This window comes from Ornithorhynchus anatinus, chromosome 17 (assembly GCF_004115215.2).
Source record: "Ornithorhynchus anatinus isolate Pmale09 chromosome 17, mOrnAna1.pri.v4, whole genome shotgun sequence".
In the NCBI taxonomy this organism is placed as follows: domain Eukaryota; kingdom Metazoa; phylum Chordata; class Mammalia; order Monotremata; family Ornithorhynchidae; genus Ornithorhynchus; species Ornithorhynchus anatinus.
Genome location: NC_041744.1, coordinates 38,157,895 through 38,170,465, shown reverse-complemented (window position 1 = coordinate 38,170,465; position 12,571 = coordinate 38,157,895). Strand labels below are relative to the sequence as shown.

At 43.7% G+C, this 12,571-nt stretch overlaps 1 protein-coding gene across 6 annotated transcripts in view; it reads right to left on the bottom strand.

Annotated features, from left to right (window-relative positions):
• SLC9C1 (solute carrier family 9 member C1) overlaps window positions 1–12,571 on the bottom strand; it is a 119,971-nt gene that overhangs the window by 3,602 nt on the left and 103,798 nt on the right. For 4 of the 6 annotated variants that reach the window (XM_029082827.2, XM_029082831.2, XM_029082832.1 and 1 more), the window contains 7 exons: window positions 8,754–8,879; window positions 5,258–5,356; window positions 3,239–3,409; window positions 2,329–2,460; window positions 1,721–1,906; window positions 1,160–1,283; window positions 25–114 (listed from right to left, as the gene is read on the bottom strand). In XM_029082827.2, the coding sequence (XP_028938660.1) occupies window positions 44–114; window positions 1,160–1,283; window positions 1,721–1,906; window positions 2,329–2,460; window positions 3,239–3,409; window positions 5,258–5,356; window positions 8,754–8,879 (909 nt within the window). In that variant the 3' untranslated portion in view covers window positions 25–43. Of the gene's footprint in view, window positions 1–16; window positions 115–1,159; window positions 1,284–1,720; window positions 1,907–2,328; window positions 2,461–3,238; window positions 3,410–5,257; window positions 5,357–8,753; window positions 8,880–12,571 lie in introns of all 6 variants that reach the window. The other 2 variants (XM_029082829.2, XM_029082830.2) reach the window with 2 other exon arrangements.

Here is a 12,571-nt window from a genome sequence, read left to right as displayed (position 1 = left end):
CAGACTCTCATTTTACCAATTCACCTTCTCAAAGGACCTGCTGTCATTTTACCATGTCGATGGTTAAGTGCACTTCACTCTCAGGGCTTCTTTCTATTGTTTCAGAGAAGCTTCCTGGGGCCATGGAAAGAAAAAAAATATTAGGTTAGGCAAACACTGAAACAAAGCAATCCTTGGATTAGTCTGCCAAATGCTTCCAGTCACTCATGCTTACAGAGGCAAACTAGCATAAAGCTGTAGGCACAATAGGCTGGGTCCTTCTCCAAGTCAGGTGGTTTAGACCTGTCACTGTGGTGGTAAGTGCCAGAAGAGACAGAGGGACTGAAAGGACAGACCCTGAGCAGATAACCAAAGAAGTTGTTAAACTGACGTGGCAAATTCATCTAAAATTGGATTATGTAATCATCAATGAGTTCAGTGAATCTTATTCATTGGAATCACGATCCAAGAAGGGGACCCCTTCACACTTTGACAACGAGTACATCAGTGAAAAATGGATGGAGCAGCCCCAGGGTTCTCCAAGACTGGGTAAACCTGGGACCTCAAGAACACAGGTCCCTAGGTAGAAAATGAGAAGCAATGTGGCCTAGTGAAAAGAACAAAGGCCTAGGAGTCAGAGGATCTGGGTTCCAATTCTGACTCTTCCACTTGTCTGTTGTGTGACCTTGGGCAAATCACTTAACTTCTCTGTCCTCAGTTACCTCATCTGTAAAATGGGGATTAACACTGTGAGCCCCAGGTGAGACATGGACTGTGTCCAACCTGATTATCTTAGTACAGTGCCTGGCACGTAGTAAGCGCTTAACAAATGCCATTATAAAAACCAATAGGACTGGCTGGGTTTGGCTCTACTTTGGGGTAGCTTGGCGTTTTGGGGGTTGTTGTGTGTGTGTGTGTGTGTGCGCGCGTGTGTGTGTGTGTGATTCTCATAGGGGATAAAGGGGTGGGGGGCGATCAAGATGGAACCAGGATGGTGAAAAGTGAGTCTCCAGACAATTTCTACTTGTGGGTTCTCCTGCAATAATGACAGAAGGGATGGGTGGTGGTGGTCGGGTCAATTTATAGTAGGGAATTTCACGAAGATGGCCCTTCTTCTGGAGGACAACAACTGCTTTCGCCCATTACCCCACTGTCCCAAATGACCCCAAATCAAGCTCACCAACACTTGTTCTGGTAATATGTTTGCACAAAGGGACATATTTTGAAATATTGCTCATGCATTTCTTTACATTGACGGAAGTCTGCATCACCAGAAGTTTTGTAATTTTAGAAGTGCCTTGTACCTGGAAGGTTATAAAATACAAGTGAACCACTGGACCACCACATCATACAATGGTCCTCAGATAATGTCCCAGACTTCATTTGCTTGCTCAGGGTTGGGGATAACCATAAGTCACCTAGATCCACCTTTTTAATGTATAAATAGATGCTGCCCAAGCTATCCTCTCAACATGGAACTTTATTATCTCTTTCCCAATCAGCATAAGACTGCCTATCTACGTTCTAATTTTCTAACATATTTATGTTAAGGCTGAGTTTGCCCTCCTCTCTCCTAAGAGATGGAAAGCTCTTTGAAGGCAGAGTGCTCTGCCCAATTCTAGTTCCTATCAGATATAAAAAATGCTTGCAGATACCCAAAGCCTACTAAAAGACAGTCCAACCTGGAGCAGTGGCATCTTCAAGTAAAGAGTCTAGTCTGGTTAGAATTCAGATTTCTTACCTGATGGCAAGTTTTAGGTATGAGAAATGGGGCCAAGTAAAGCTTCCGTAACTGACAATCTTCTACGCTTCCATGTATAAGAATGACATGTTCCACAGTTTCATCATAAATATCAGTTTTTATCCCTATTGGAACACTCTTCACATATACATTGGAAAGCTGTAAATGCATCTTGTATGTCCAATCCTACCATAGAAGTAGAACAAAACACACATTGCTGGATCAGAAGAATTAAGATCGTTCATGTTTTCTTGGCAGACAGAGCAAGGGAAAGCTCCAACATTACACAAAGTCTGAAAGGTGATTACCTGAGAAACAGCATGGCCTAGGGGAAAGAGAATGGGCTTGAGAGTGAGAGGTCCTGAGTTCTAATTCAAGCTCTGCCACTTGCTGGCAGTGTGACTTTGGGCAACTCACTTCACTTTTCTGGGACTCAGTTCCTCATTTGTAAAATGGGATTATATACCTGTTTTCCCTCCAATTTAGACTGTGAGGACCATGAGTAACATAGACTGTGTCTCATCTGATTAATGTGCATCTATTCCAGTGCTTAATATATAGAAAGTATTTAACACCACAATCATTACTATTATTATTATTATTATTACCTGGTAGGCCAAGCATTCCTTAACTTTTTTGGTACCTATTGAAAGTGCAAGCTTTAGCCACATTTTGTACTCTAGGGCTGGACAACACTTCTCAAAGGCTTCACGCAAGTGAAAGATAGAGATAAAACATGTCTGAAAAAGGAAAGACCAAGAAATCCATAACTAAAAACAAAGGGGTTTGATGTCAGATCACAAAAGCTTTAAATATGTTGTAAGGAATAGCCATTGCAATTAGAGTGGAAAGAGCAGTATTTTCTACTTCCAACCAGATAGAATTCCGTGACTGTCTAGGGGGCTAGGGGCACGTGTCTCTCCTCCCCCTTGCTGGGGGGCTCACAGGCATAGGCTTTATGGTCTAATTAGTGTGGCACAGCAGGAGGGCTGCAGTCAATGCTCCAGATCCATTTGAGATGCCAACCACATCCATGGGAGCCTAGACTGGAAGGGGGCACACCCACCCCTGCCCCCAGCCCTAGTTATCTCGTGCTCACTGCCTCTGCTCACCTCTTTTCTTTAGATAGCCCCCTCAAAATTGCCAGTTCTCTTCCTTTCTGCCCCCTCCCCATCCCCGCCCCACCCAGGAAATCTGCTTGCCATTGCGGTTAGAGGAAAATTTGGGGGGCCCTGTAGCTCTGGGTCATATGATGTCTCGGTTTGCCACCCTGATGCATAGTCAGATCTTTTTCAAAATTCCCCAAATTACCACACAATTTTCTGAATCAATTTCTACATTTCTTAGCAATAGCAATTTGGGCTGAGCAATTTTTAGACCCTTCGAGATCCACCCAGACAAGGCACAAGATTCAGAATCTGAAATGGCAGCGGATTACCAAATGTACATCAGTTAACACTGCACACAAGGTAAATTTATCCATACTGCTGAGTAAGATGTACGATAAAATTTCCTGACCTCCACGACAGTTTTACAGATGGCAGAGTATTTCATGGGTTCCTGAGTTAAGCAGCTCAGCTCTCCTATTATGGACCCACTAATCTGGTAGTCTGTGTAAATGATCTTCCCCTCTTCTTCAATTTCAAAGAGTTTGCTGACACTCCCCAAATTAGGTCTCGAACTTTGAAGCTGTTCAATAATGAAATAGACAAATTCAAAAATCACTTTTCTTAGATAATCACATTTTTTTACTCATTAGACATCATCTATTATTTGCCATTAGTTAGGAAACCTATGGTGACTGGAAAAGTGCCTCTTCTTAACTCTCCCAAACCCCAGTGGGGCTTGAGGGTCATTTTTAGCCTGAAAACATAAGTCTGTCTTATCAATCAGTTGAATTTTTTGAACACTTACTGGGTGTAGAACACTGTCCTAAGTGTTTGGGGGAGTAACATATAACAGAGTTAATAGACAGATTCCCTGCCCACAATGAGCTTACAGTCTAGAAGGGGCTTATAGTCTAAAAGAGAGTCTTGAATTAGGCAGCCCAAATGATGCCTCCAGGCAAATTCATTTTCTCTTGCTAATGGGACACTAATTCCCTGCTCCCTGATGCTCTCTTTTTCCAGCTGTAGAAGGGACCCAGCCATGACAGGATGTGTTACATAAACTGCTAAAACAACTGTGTGTGCAAGTGCATGTGTGCATATATGGGTGCTACTTTTTGTCTGCCTCGGAAATTCATCCCTGACCCCTCATGCTACAGTTCTACCAGCCTCCCACTCTGATTACTTGAAGTAATCTGATATATCCAGATAAATGGATGAGGTCTAATAGAAAGAAAAATGAGGAAGACAGAGCTGAGGCTGATTGACCAACAGAGAGGCAGGAGACGAGCAAAGCTGGACATGCAATTCTGCCAGAATTGGTCGGTATTCAGCTCCATTTTAAAGAAAAAGTATTGGAAGGGTATTTTAAGGTGGTGAAGTAGGAGAGGAGACTCATATGTGTAGGGCTAGGCCTGGGAGATGCCCCAAGAAGCCACCAGCCCCTGCTGCCTGCTGTGTCTTTGGCCTTTAGCAGCCCCATCCTTGCCTCTCCCATCTTACTCCGCCCCAGTGTCCTTTGGCTGTGTGCCTGGTGTCCCCTTTGGTGGCTGGCTAGTGATTCTTCACAAAGACCACTCTCCCCTGGGGCAGGGAAGACAGTAGGGGCCACCAGTGAGATCCAGTTAAACTTTCTTTTTTTTTACTTTGAGCATCAGAGCTAAAAGTAACACATAATATAATTTGGGCTGAAAACCACTCAAGGCCAGGGACTGCTTCCTCTGCTTTAATTCAGTAGTCCATCCCAAACTCCTAAAATACATTTCACACAGTAGGCACTCAATAAATACTGATGATGATTCATTGTGAACATTGTTGTCAACACTATTTGCTGAGGGCCCACATAATTCAGAGCCCCAGACCTAGTGCTTAAATGATTTTCGAAGAGCATAAGGCAAGGTTTCTCACCTCGAGAAGTTGGCACTCTCATGATCTGTATTCACTGAAGGCCCACTCTGTGCAGTGCACTATCTTAGGTATTTGGGAATTACAGAATAAAGCAGTTTCCTGCCCTCAAGGAGTTTCTATTCTAGTGGGCAGACAAACCTAAAGAGGTTTACAAGCATAGCCCAAATAAATAATAGACTGGACCACTGAATAAACATACATCCATGACTGCTGAGAATGGGCATAAATACGTTCACACCTAGAGATGGCTGATGGGGTTTATAGGAGGAGCTGGGAATTCATCAAGGAAGGCTTGGTGGGCAAGGTGAGATGGTTTGGAGGGCTTTGAATATGGGGAGAGCTGTGGTCTGACAAGATTTGGGATGAGAAGGAGTTCAACATCTTAAATCTAGGGTCAACTTGATTCAAAGCAATTTAGTAGATTAAGATGGGAAAAGCTCACTATTTCTTAGTACTAGAAAGCTTTTGATTGGCAACCCTACTGTCAATCTGTAATACATAATGACCAATACTTAGGACTTACCTTAACCATACCTGAGATAATCAGATAGATTCCTTGAGGCCTTTCACCTTCTTCAAATATATAATTCCCACAGTCAAAGGTCAAAATTTTGACTTTCTCCTAAAAATCACCAAATGTTCAGCTTTCAGATTATACGCTTGTTTTTACAGTAAACTACGATACATATTGAGTTGCGAGGGGAAAGACCGAAGAGCTTGACTTAATTACAAGGGAGAATGGGAAAGAGAGAGAAGAGGCAAGATGAAGTTCATAAGAACTATCCACAGGAGATACTGTGGGAGATAGAGGAGTGGAGAAGACATCCCAGAATAGGAAAGTGAATGCCATGGGGATGTGTACAGGCTAGAGTCGGGAGACATTGACCTCTATGTGGGTTCCTTAGACAGGCCAAATTGTAAAATCTCCAGGATGGAGTGGATGACTAAGCTTTTTGGATGACCCCCCAGCTCCAAGCCCTTGAGTTACAGAACTTCTGGCAGAAGAAGTCTCTAGAGATTAGGTGATTGAACGCCTTACATCTGGGAACAACTGGGTGTAGATGAAGCCTTAACAACTTGGAGGACATGGGAGAGGCTTGCAGCAGTTGGTATCTGGTGGCTGAGCTGTACATTATGTTGTAAGAAGACCATGTATCAGAAGATATAATCCCTTGGTCTCTCCTTCCTTCCTCCATATTCCTGTTCCCTTGCCACCATCCCCTGGAATGTCCCATCCTTCAAAGCAGCAGTCGACACTTTACCCCTATGTCTTATATCCCCCATGCATCTGTTCTCTGCCTCCCACAACTGTTTGCCTTTGGTCTGGGGAAGCAGTTGGGGCACAAGAGACTCTGGGAAGGAGTTATGGGTTGGAAATAGTTGGTGAGGGTTGTTGTCCTCTCCTTCTGCAGCCCATCCCACACAGTATGCTCCTCTGCCACTAACCTCATCACTGTGCCCCTCACCACTGTGCTCGTTCTCGCCTCTCCTGCCCAAGTCCTACCTCTGGCCTGGAATGATCTCCCTCCTCACATCCACCAAACTAGCTCACTTCCCCCCTTCAAAGGCCTACTGCAAACTCACCTCTTCCAGGAGGCCTTCTCAGACTGAGCTCTCCTTTTCCTCTGCTCCTACTCCCCTTCCCATCACCCCTACTCCCTCCCTCTGCTCTACTGCCCTCCCTGCCCCATAGCACTTGTGTATATATGTACATATTTATTATTTTATTTATTTTATTAAAAATGTGTACATATCTATAATTCTATTTATTCATATTGATGCTATTAATGCCTGTCTACTTATTTTGTTTTGTTGTCTGTCTCCCTCCTTCTAGACTGCGAGCCCGTTGTTGGGTAGGGCTTGTCTCTGTTGCTGAATTGTACTTTCCAAGTGCTTAGTCCAGTGCTCTGCACACAGTAAGCACTCAATAAATGATTGAATGAATGAATGAATGAATGTGGAAGTTGATGAAGGAGGCATGGAAGTGTTGCTGAGTAGAAGAGAGATCTGAGTACCAGCAGGAATGAAACTGCAGAAATTGGTCCAGTGCCAGTATTTCCATCATTTGATTTCAGCTACACAGTGCTTGGAGGAATAGGACCAAGGGATGATCCAGGGGTGATCCACCAAGGGCTGGACTCAGTGATACAAGAGTGATGGAAGAACAAGGGGATTAGGGAGTTGAGTTTGCCGGAGAGGGCAGAGTTGAGGGCGTAGGCTTTCACATTAAGGGACAGAAAGATTGGTAGGGAGCCTTAGCTGGGGAAGCATTGTGGCCTAGTGTAAAGAGCACGGGCCTCTGAGTCAGAGGTTCTGGGTTCTAATCCCAGTTCCACCATTTCTCTGCTGTGTGACCTTGGGCAAGTCACTTATTATTACATTGCTTCAGTTCCTCCATCTGTAAAATGGGGATTAAATACCTGTTCTCCCTCCTACTTAAGACTGTTAGTCCTATATGGGACCTGATTAACCTGCATCTCCCCAGCGCTTAGTTCAGTGCTTGACATATAATAAGCACTTTACAAATACCACAATTATTATTTTTATTATTAGTATCATCATCATCATCATCTGAGGCAGGTGGTCTGGAGGTCCTGATGAGGGATAAGTCCTGAATTTGAAGAAAGATATAGATGAAGTGGTAGGTCAGAAGATAGTTATTAGGTGGGAGTTGGTCACATTATCCGGAGATGATAAGCCCCAGCATTTATCCAAGCTGATGTATAGCTAAGGTGAGGCGAAGCAGAGTCGAGAAGGGAAAGGGAGCCATGGTCAGCAGGTATGGGGGAATCATCCACACAGAGGTTGAAGTTCCCAAGAAAGAAGAGTCACCTAGTGGAAAGAACCCAGGCCTGGGAGTCAGAGAATCTCGGTTCTAATCCCAACTCTGCCACTTGCCAACTGTGAGGCCTTGGGCAAATCATATAACTTCTCTGTTCTCCCTCCTAGTTAGAATGTGAGCCGTGGGGGGACAGTGATTGTGTCTAGTACAGCCCTTAGTGCAAAGCTTGGCACAGAGTAAGCACTTAAATACCACTCTTGTTACTATTATTATGTTTATTATTATCTTTCGGCTTCAAATACGTTCAAGCTTCTCCTACCCTAAAAAAACCCTTCTCCGTACCTATCACCTCCCTCTGGTTACCACCCCCAACTCCCCATTCCTATTTCTGTTCCAAACACATCGAAAGAATTGAATGCACCCACTTCATTTCCTCTCCAACAACTCTCTTTTTCACTCACTACAATCTGTTTTTCATCCCTTCATACTTCTGAGACTTCAGCTCAAATAAGTCTGCCACTAGGCTGCTTCTGAATGGAAAGAGTAATTCTCACCACTCTTAATCACACAGAGTTGATCACAAAAGATTTCTGAAAAGAACTGGCTCTGGTCCCTCCCAACATCATGAGGCTGAACTCTGAAATCCTCTAGGAAGAAAATTAAATTGAATGAGCATCAGGTATTTTTTACAGTTGGATATATGGCTCTGATATATTTCTAAGGCAAAAAATTAGTGTGAGTTGGCTGAAATTACTGTTGAGCATCAGGTATTTTCTACAGTTAGATATATGGGTCTAAGATCTTTCTAGGGAAAAAAAATAAGATGAGTTGGTTGAAATTCCTGCTCAGAAGACAGGCACCGTTCTTAACTTTTTCCAGTTGACAAGCAAGAGAATTAATATAGTATGCAAAACTCCAAAGTGTGCAGTTGCATACAATCCATATCCAGAAAGTATCATTTGCCAGTTCTGAAATGTGACTACTCAGAAAAATAGAATGAGGTTGGAATGCCAAGAGGCAAATTTGCAGGAAGTGGTGCCAAGCACAGAAATTAGCCAAAGCATCATTGTGGGATAAGAAAATCTTTACTTGCTCCTGACAAGCATGAAGTACCGGCTTTTTCCCCAAACCCAGAGGAAACCTTCGAATTTGAAAGAAATTCGGAATTAGAGGGGGTAGGGGAGTGAAGTGGGGCTGAAGGGCTCATAATAGCCACAGGTACATTAAGATACATTACCTGAATGAAATTAATATGGACTTCATTTTTATCTAGCCATGTAACATGGTTTAACATTTCTTTAATAGAGGGAGCTTTGATGAAAGATGGAAAATCTAACATGGCTTTCCTTTTGAAAAGAATCATCTAAAAAGAAGACAAAAAAAGCAAAGGGGTTCACGTCATCAGTCCTTTAGGCTTTTGATGGCCCTACGATGAAAGTTCATAGGCAACTGTAGCATTTGACCTTTTATATAATTATGAGACCCAGATCGATCAAAGATGCCATATGCAACTTAAAAAGCAGTTTCACCAATACTATGTGCTTTACTAACTGAACATACTATGGCAAGACAGGATCATAAATAGGCCAAACAGTGGCAGGGCTCAACAGGTTCCAAACTCGTTCCTGGGAAATCCCAGCCTGAGTGGCCGTTTCATAAGTGGGAGGATGAGAGGAGTCTGAAGGAGCCTCTCTCCTTCCATCTACTGCTCTCCTGATTCTGAGCAGGTTGTGTAGGCTTCCAAGGGGAACAGGGAACAGCTGGGAAAATGCTGGGGGTGGGTAGGGAGAAACACACTCTCAACTCTTGCCACTTGGATTGGATCTTTATCCAGCCCCCATTAACTCCTTCCCCTTCCACCTCTACCCCCTTCCGGCTTCCCAGCCTCTCGCCTGTGGGTATCCCTCAGGATTTGGTGTTACTGTGCTTCAATATTCAAGCAGGTTGCCAGTAATGATACACTCAGGATATGTCTTAATTGGTTTCATGAAAACAGAGCAATAAAAAAATTAATAAACAAAGAATAATTTATTATAGAAAATCATTTAGAGTTCATTAAAACACTCCCAAGATCCACAAAATTGATCCAAACAATATAAATAGGATAAAATGATAAGAAATATAATAGATACATGATGATATGATAGAGACCAATTTAAAAATCTTACCACTTCAATTATTTATGTGTACATATGTGGATACCTAATTTTCAAATTATCTTTCAGATTTTGTATGGCAAAAAAATGTCTTGTTCCAACACACACATATGTCATCTACTGCTAACCGAAACAAAACAGCTGTTGGAATATATTTTAATCTCTCTATTCAAGTCAGTAAAGTGAAGAGAAAGAAGATTTTGAGTCACGGTGAACTTTGCAATGGGCTGCAAAACCAGAGTATTATCTTGAAGTGACATAGTGGTGTCAGAAATATTGGCATGCTCTGCACATAGTAAGCACTCCATAAATATCATTGATTGATTAATTGGATATTCAATAGCATTACCGAGTGAAGGCCCTAAGGAAATCTCTTATACTGAGAGAACTCTGTAGTACTCACAGTGTCCTCTTTTGGTATTTGTTAAGCGCTTACTATGTGCCAAGCACTGCTCTAAGCGCTGGGTAGATACAAGGTAATTAGGTTGTCCCACGTGGGGTTCACAGTCTTAATCCCCATTTTACAGATGAGGCAACTGAGGCACAGAGAATAATAATGATAATGTTGGTATATGTTAAGCACTTACTATGTGCAGAGCACTGTTCTAAGCGCTGGGGTAGACACAAGGGAATCAGGTTGTCCCATATGGGGCTCACAGTCTTAATCCCCATTTTACAGATGAGGTAACTGAGGCACAGAGAAGTGAAGTGACTTGCCCACAGTCACACAGCTGACAAGTGGCAGATGCGGATTTCGAACTCATGACCTCTGACTCCAAAGCCTGTGCTCTTTCCACTGAGCCACGCTGCTTCTCCGTTGGTGACCTGATGAAACACCTCTGGACTAACATGCTTCCCTTTAGATCAAGGGGCTGCTCAGAGCCCAGCACCAGCCTGCCTGGATGTTCCTGGACCACCAATGAAGGTCCTGGAATTCACTCAGTCAATTACATAAAAGCAAAGTTTATCAACAGCACATTTTCTCTGGGCAAGAACTGGCTCAATGTTCAAACAGTTGCTTCATGGTGAGCTGAAATGAGGTAATGGCAAACTATCTCCCCAAGGCTCCCTAGCGCCCCTCATCCCCCACCACCTCTGCCCCAGATCTACTGTCCAAAAGGAGGAGAAGGTTAGTGCTGCCGACTCAGAACCAATGTATTTGTATTTGTTGGCATTTGTTAAGTGCTTACTATGTGCAGAGCACTGTTCTAAGCGCTGGGGTAGACACAGGGGAATCAGGTTGTCCCACGTGGGGCTCACAGTCTTAATCCCCATTTTACAGATGAGGGAACTGAGGCACAGAGAAGTTAAGTGACTTGCCCACAGTCACACAGCTGACAAGTGGCAGAGCTGGGATTCGAACTCATGAGCCCTGACTCCAAAGCCCGTGCTCTTTCCACTGCGCCATGCTGCTTCTTCAATGTGGAGTAGAGCTGAGACAGCACACAATAAAAAATGCTGTGCCATTTGTCAGAACACGAAATATCTGAAATTGAATATTCTCTTAGTGATTCTCTCTTTCAGATTGGGTGCCCCAAACAGTTTCCCCTTGCCCTCGCAGGGGAGCCTTTGGCAGTGGTACATGGAATGGAGACATGGGCTAGTCACCACACGTGCCTAGGAGAAACACATCTCTTCTAAAACTGCAGTTATTATTTATTATTTTATTTTATGGTATCTGTTAAGCACTTACTATGTGACAGGCACTGTTCTAAACACCGGGGTAGATACAAGGTAATCAAGCTGGACACAGTCCCTGTCGCACATGGGGCTCACGCCATTAATCCCCATTTTATGGATGAAGTAAAACCTTATGGTTCCTAATGGCACATATTCTTGCAGCTTCATGCACAAATCTATACATGTGGACATGCAAAGTGAATTCTAATCTGCAGTGAATGAAGATGGCCGAAAACTGGCCTTTCCCTTTAAGTTTTTGGCCTCGGGAGTGGTTCTTAAGAGGCCAGGAGTATGCCTGATGTGCAGCTGCTAGCTGGAGCTGACTCTTTCATTTGTCACTGTGAAGGATTTACAGTTCAGAACTTTTCCCTTCTAGAGATGTCCTGATTTAGGCACAGGAGAATCCCTGCAGGAGAAGAAGGTGATTTTGTTAACCCAAATAGTTCATTTCTGCTCCAGGGGAAAGTCAAAGCCACAGTGTGACCTAGTGGATGGAGCACAGACCTAGTGGATCTAATCCCAGATCCTCTACTTTCATTCATTCAGTCATATTTATTGAGTGCTTTCTGTGTGCAGAGCACTGTACTAAGCATTTGGGAAAGTACAATACAACAACCAGAGAAGCAGCGTGGCTCAGTGGAAAGAGCACGGGCTTTGGAGTCAGGGCTCATGAGTTCGAATCCCAGCTCTGCCACTTGTCGGCTGTGTGACTGTGGGCAAGTCACTTAACTTCTCTGTGCCTCAGTTCCCTCATCTGTAAAATGGGGATTAAGACTGTGAGCCCCACGTGGGACAACCTGATTCCCCATGTCTACCCCAGCGCTTAGAACAGTGCTTGGCACATAGTAAGCGCTTAACAAATACCAACATTATTAACAACCAACAGTGACATCCCTGCTCACAATGAGCTTACAGTCTAGGCAGGCAGTCTAGCAGTCTACATGTGTCTACTGTGTGAACTTGGGCAAGTCATTTCACTTCTCTGTGCTTCAGTTATCTCATCTGTAAAACAGGAAATAAAACTTTGAGCTCTATGTCGCACAGGGACTTTGTCCAACACAATTACCTCGTATCTACCCCAGTGCTTAGTAGAGTGCCTGGCACAGAGTAAGTGTTTAACAAATGCCGCCAGGGGGTGGCTAGATGAGACTCCCCCGTCCAGCCTACCTGTCCACCCATCTGAACTGCAGGGCCTACCCAGGCCACCAACTCCTGTCAC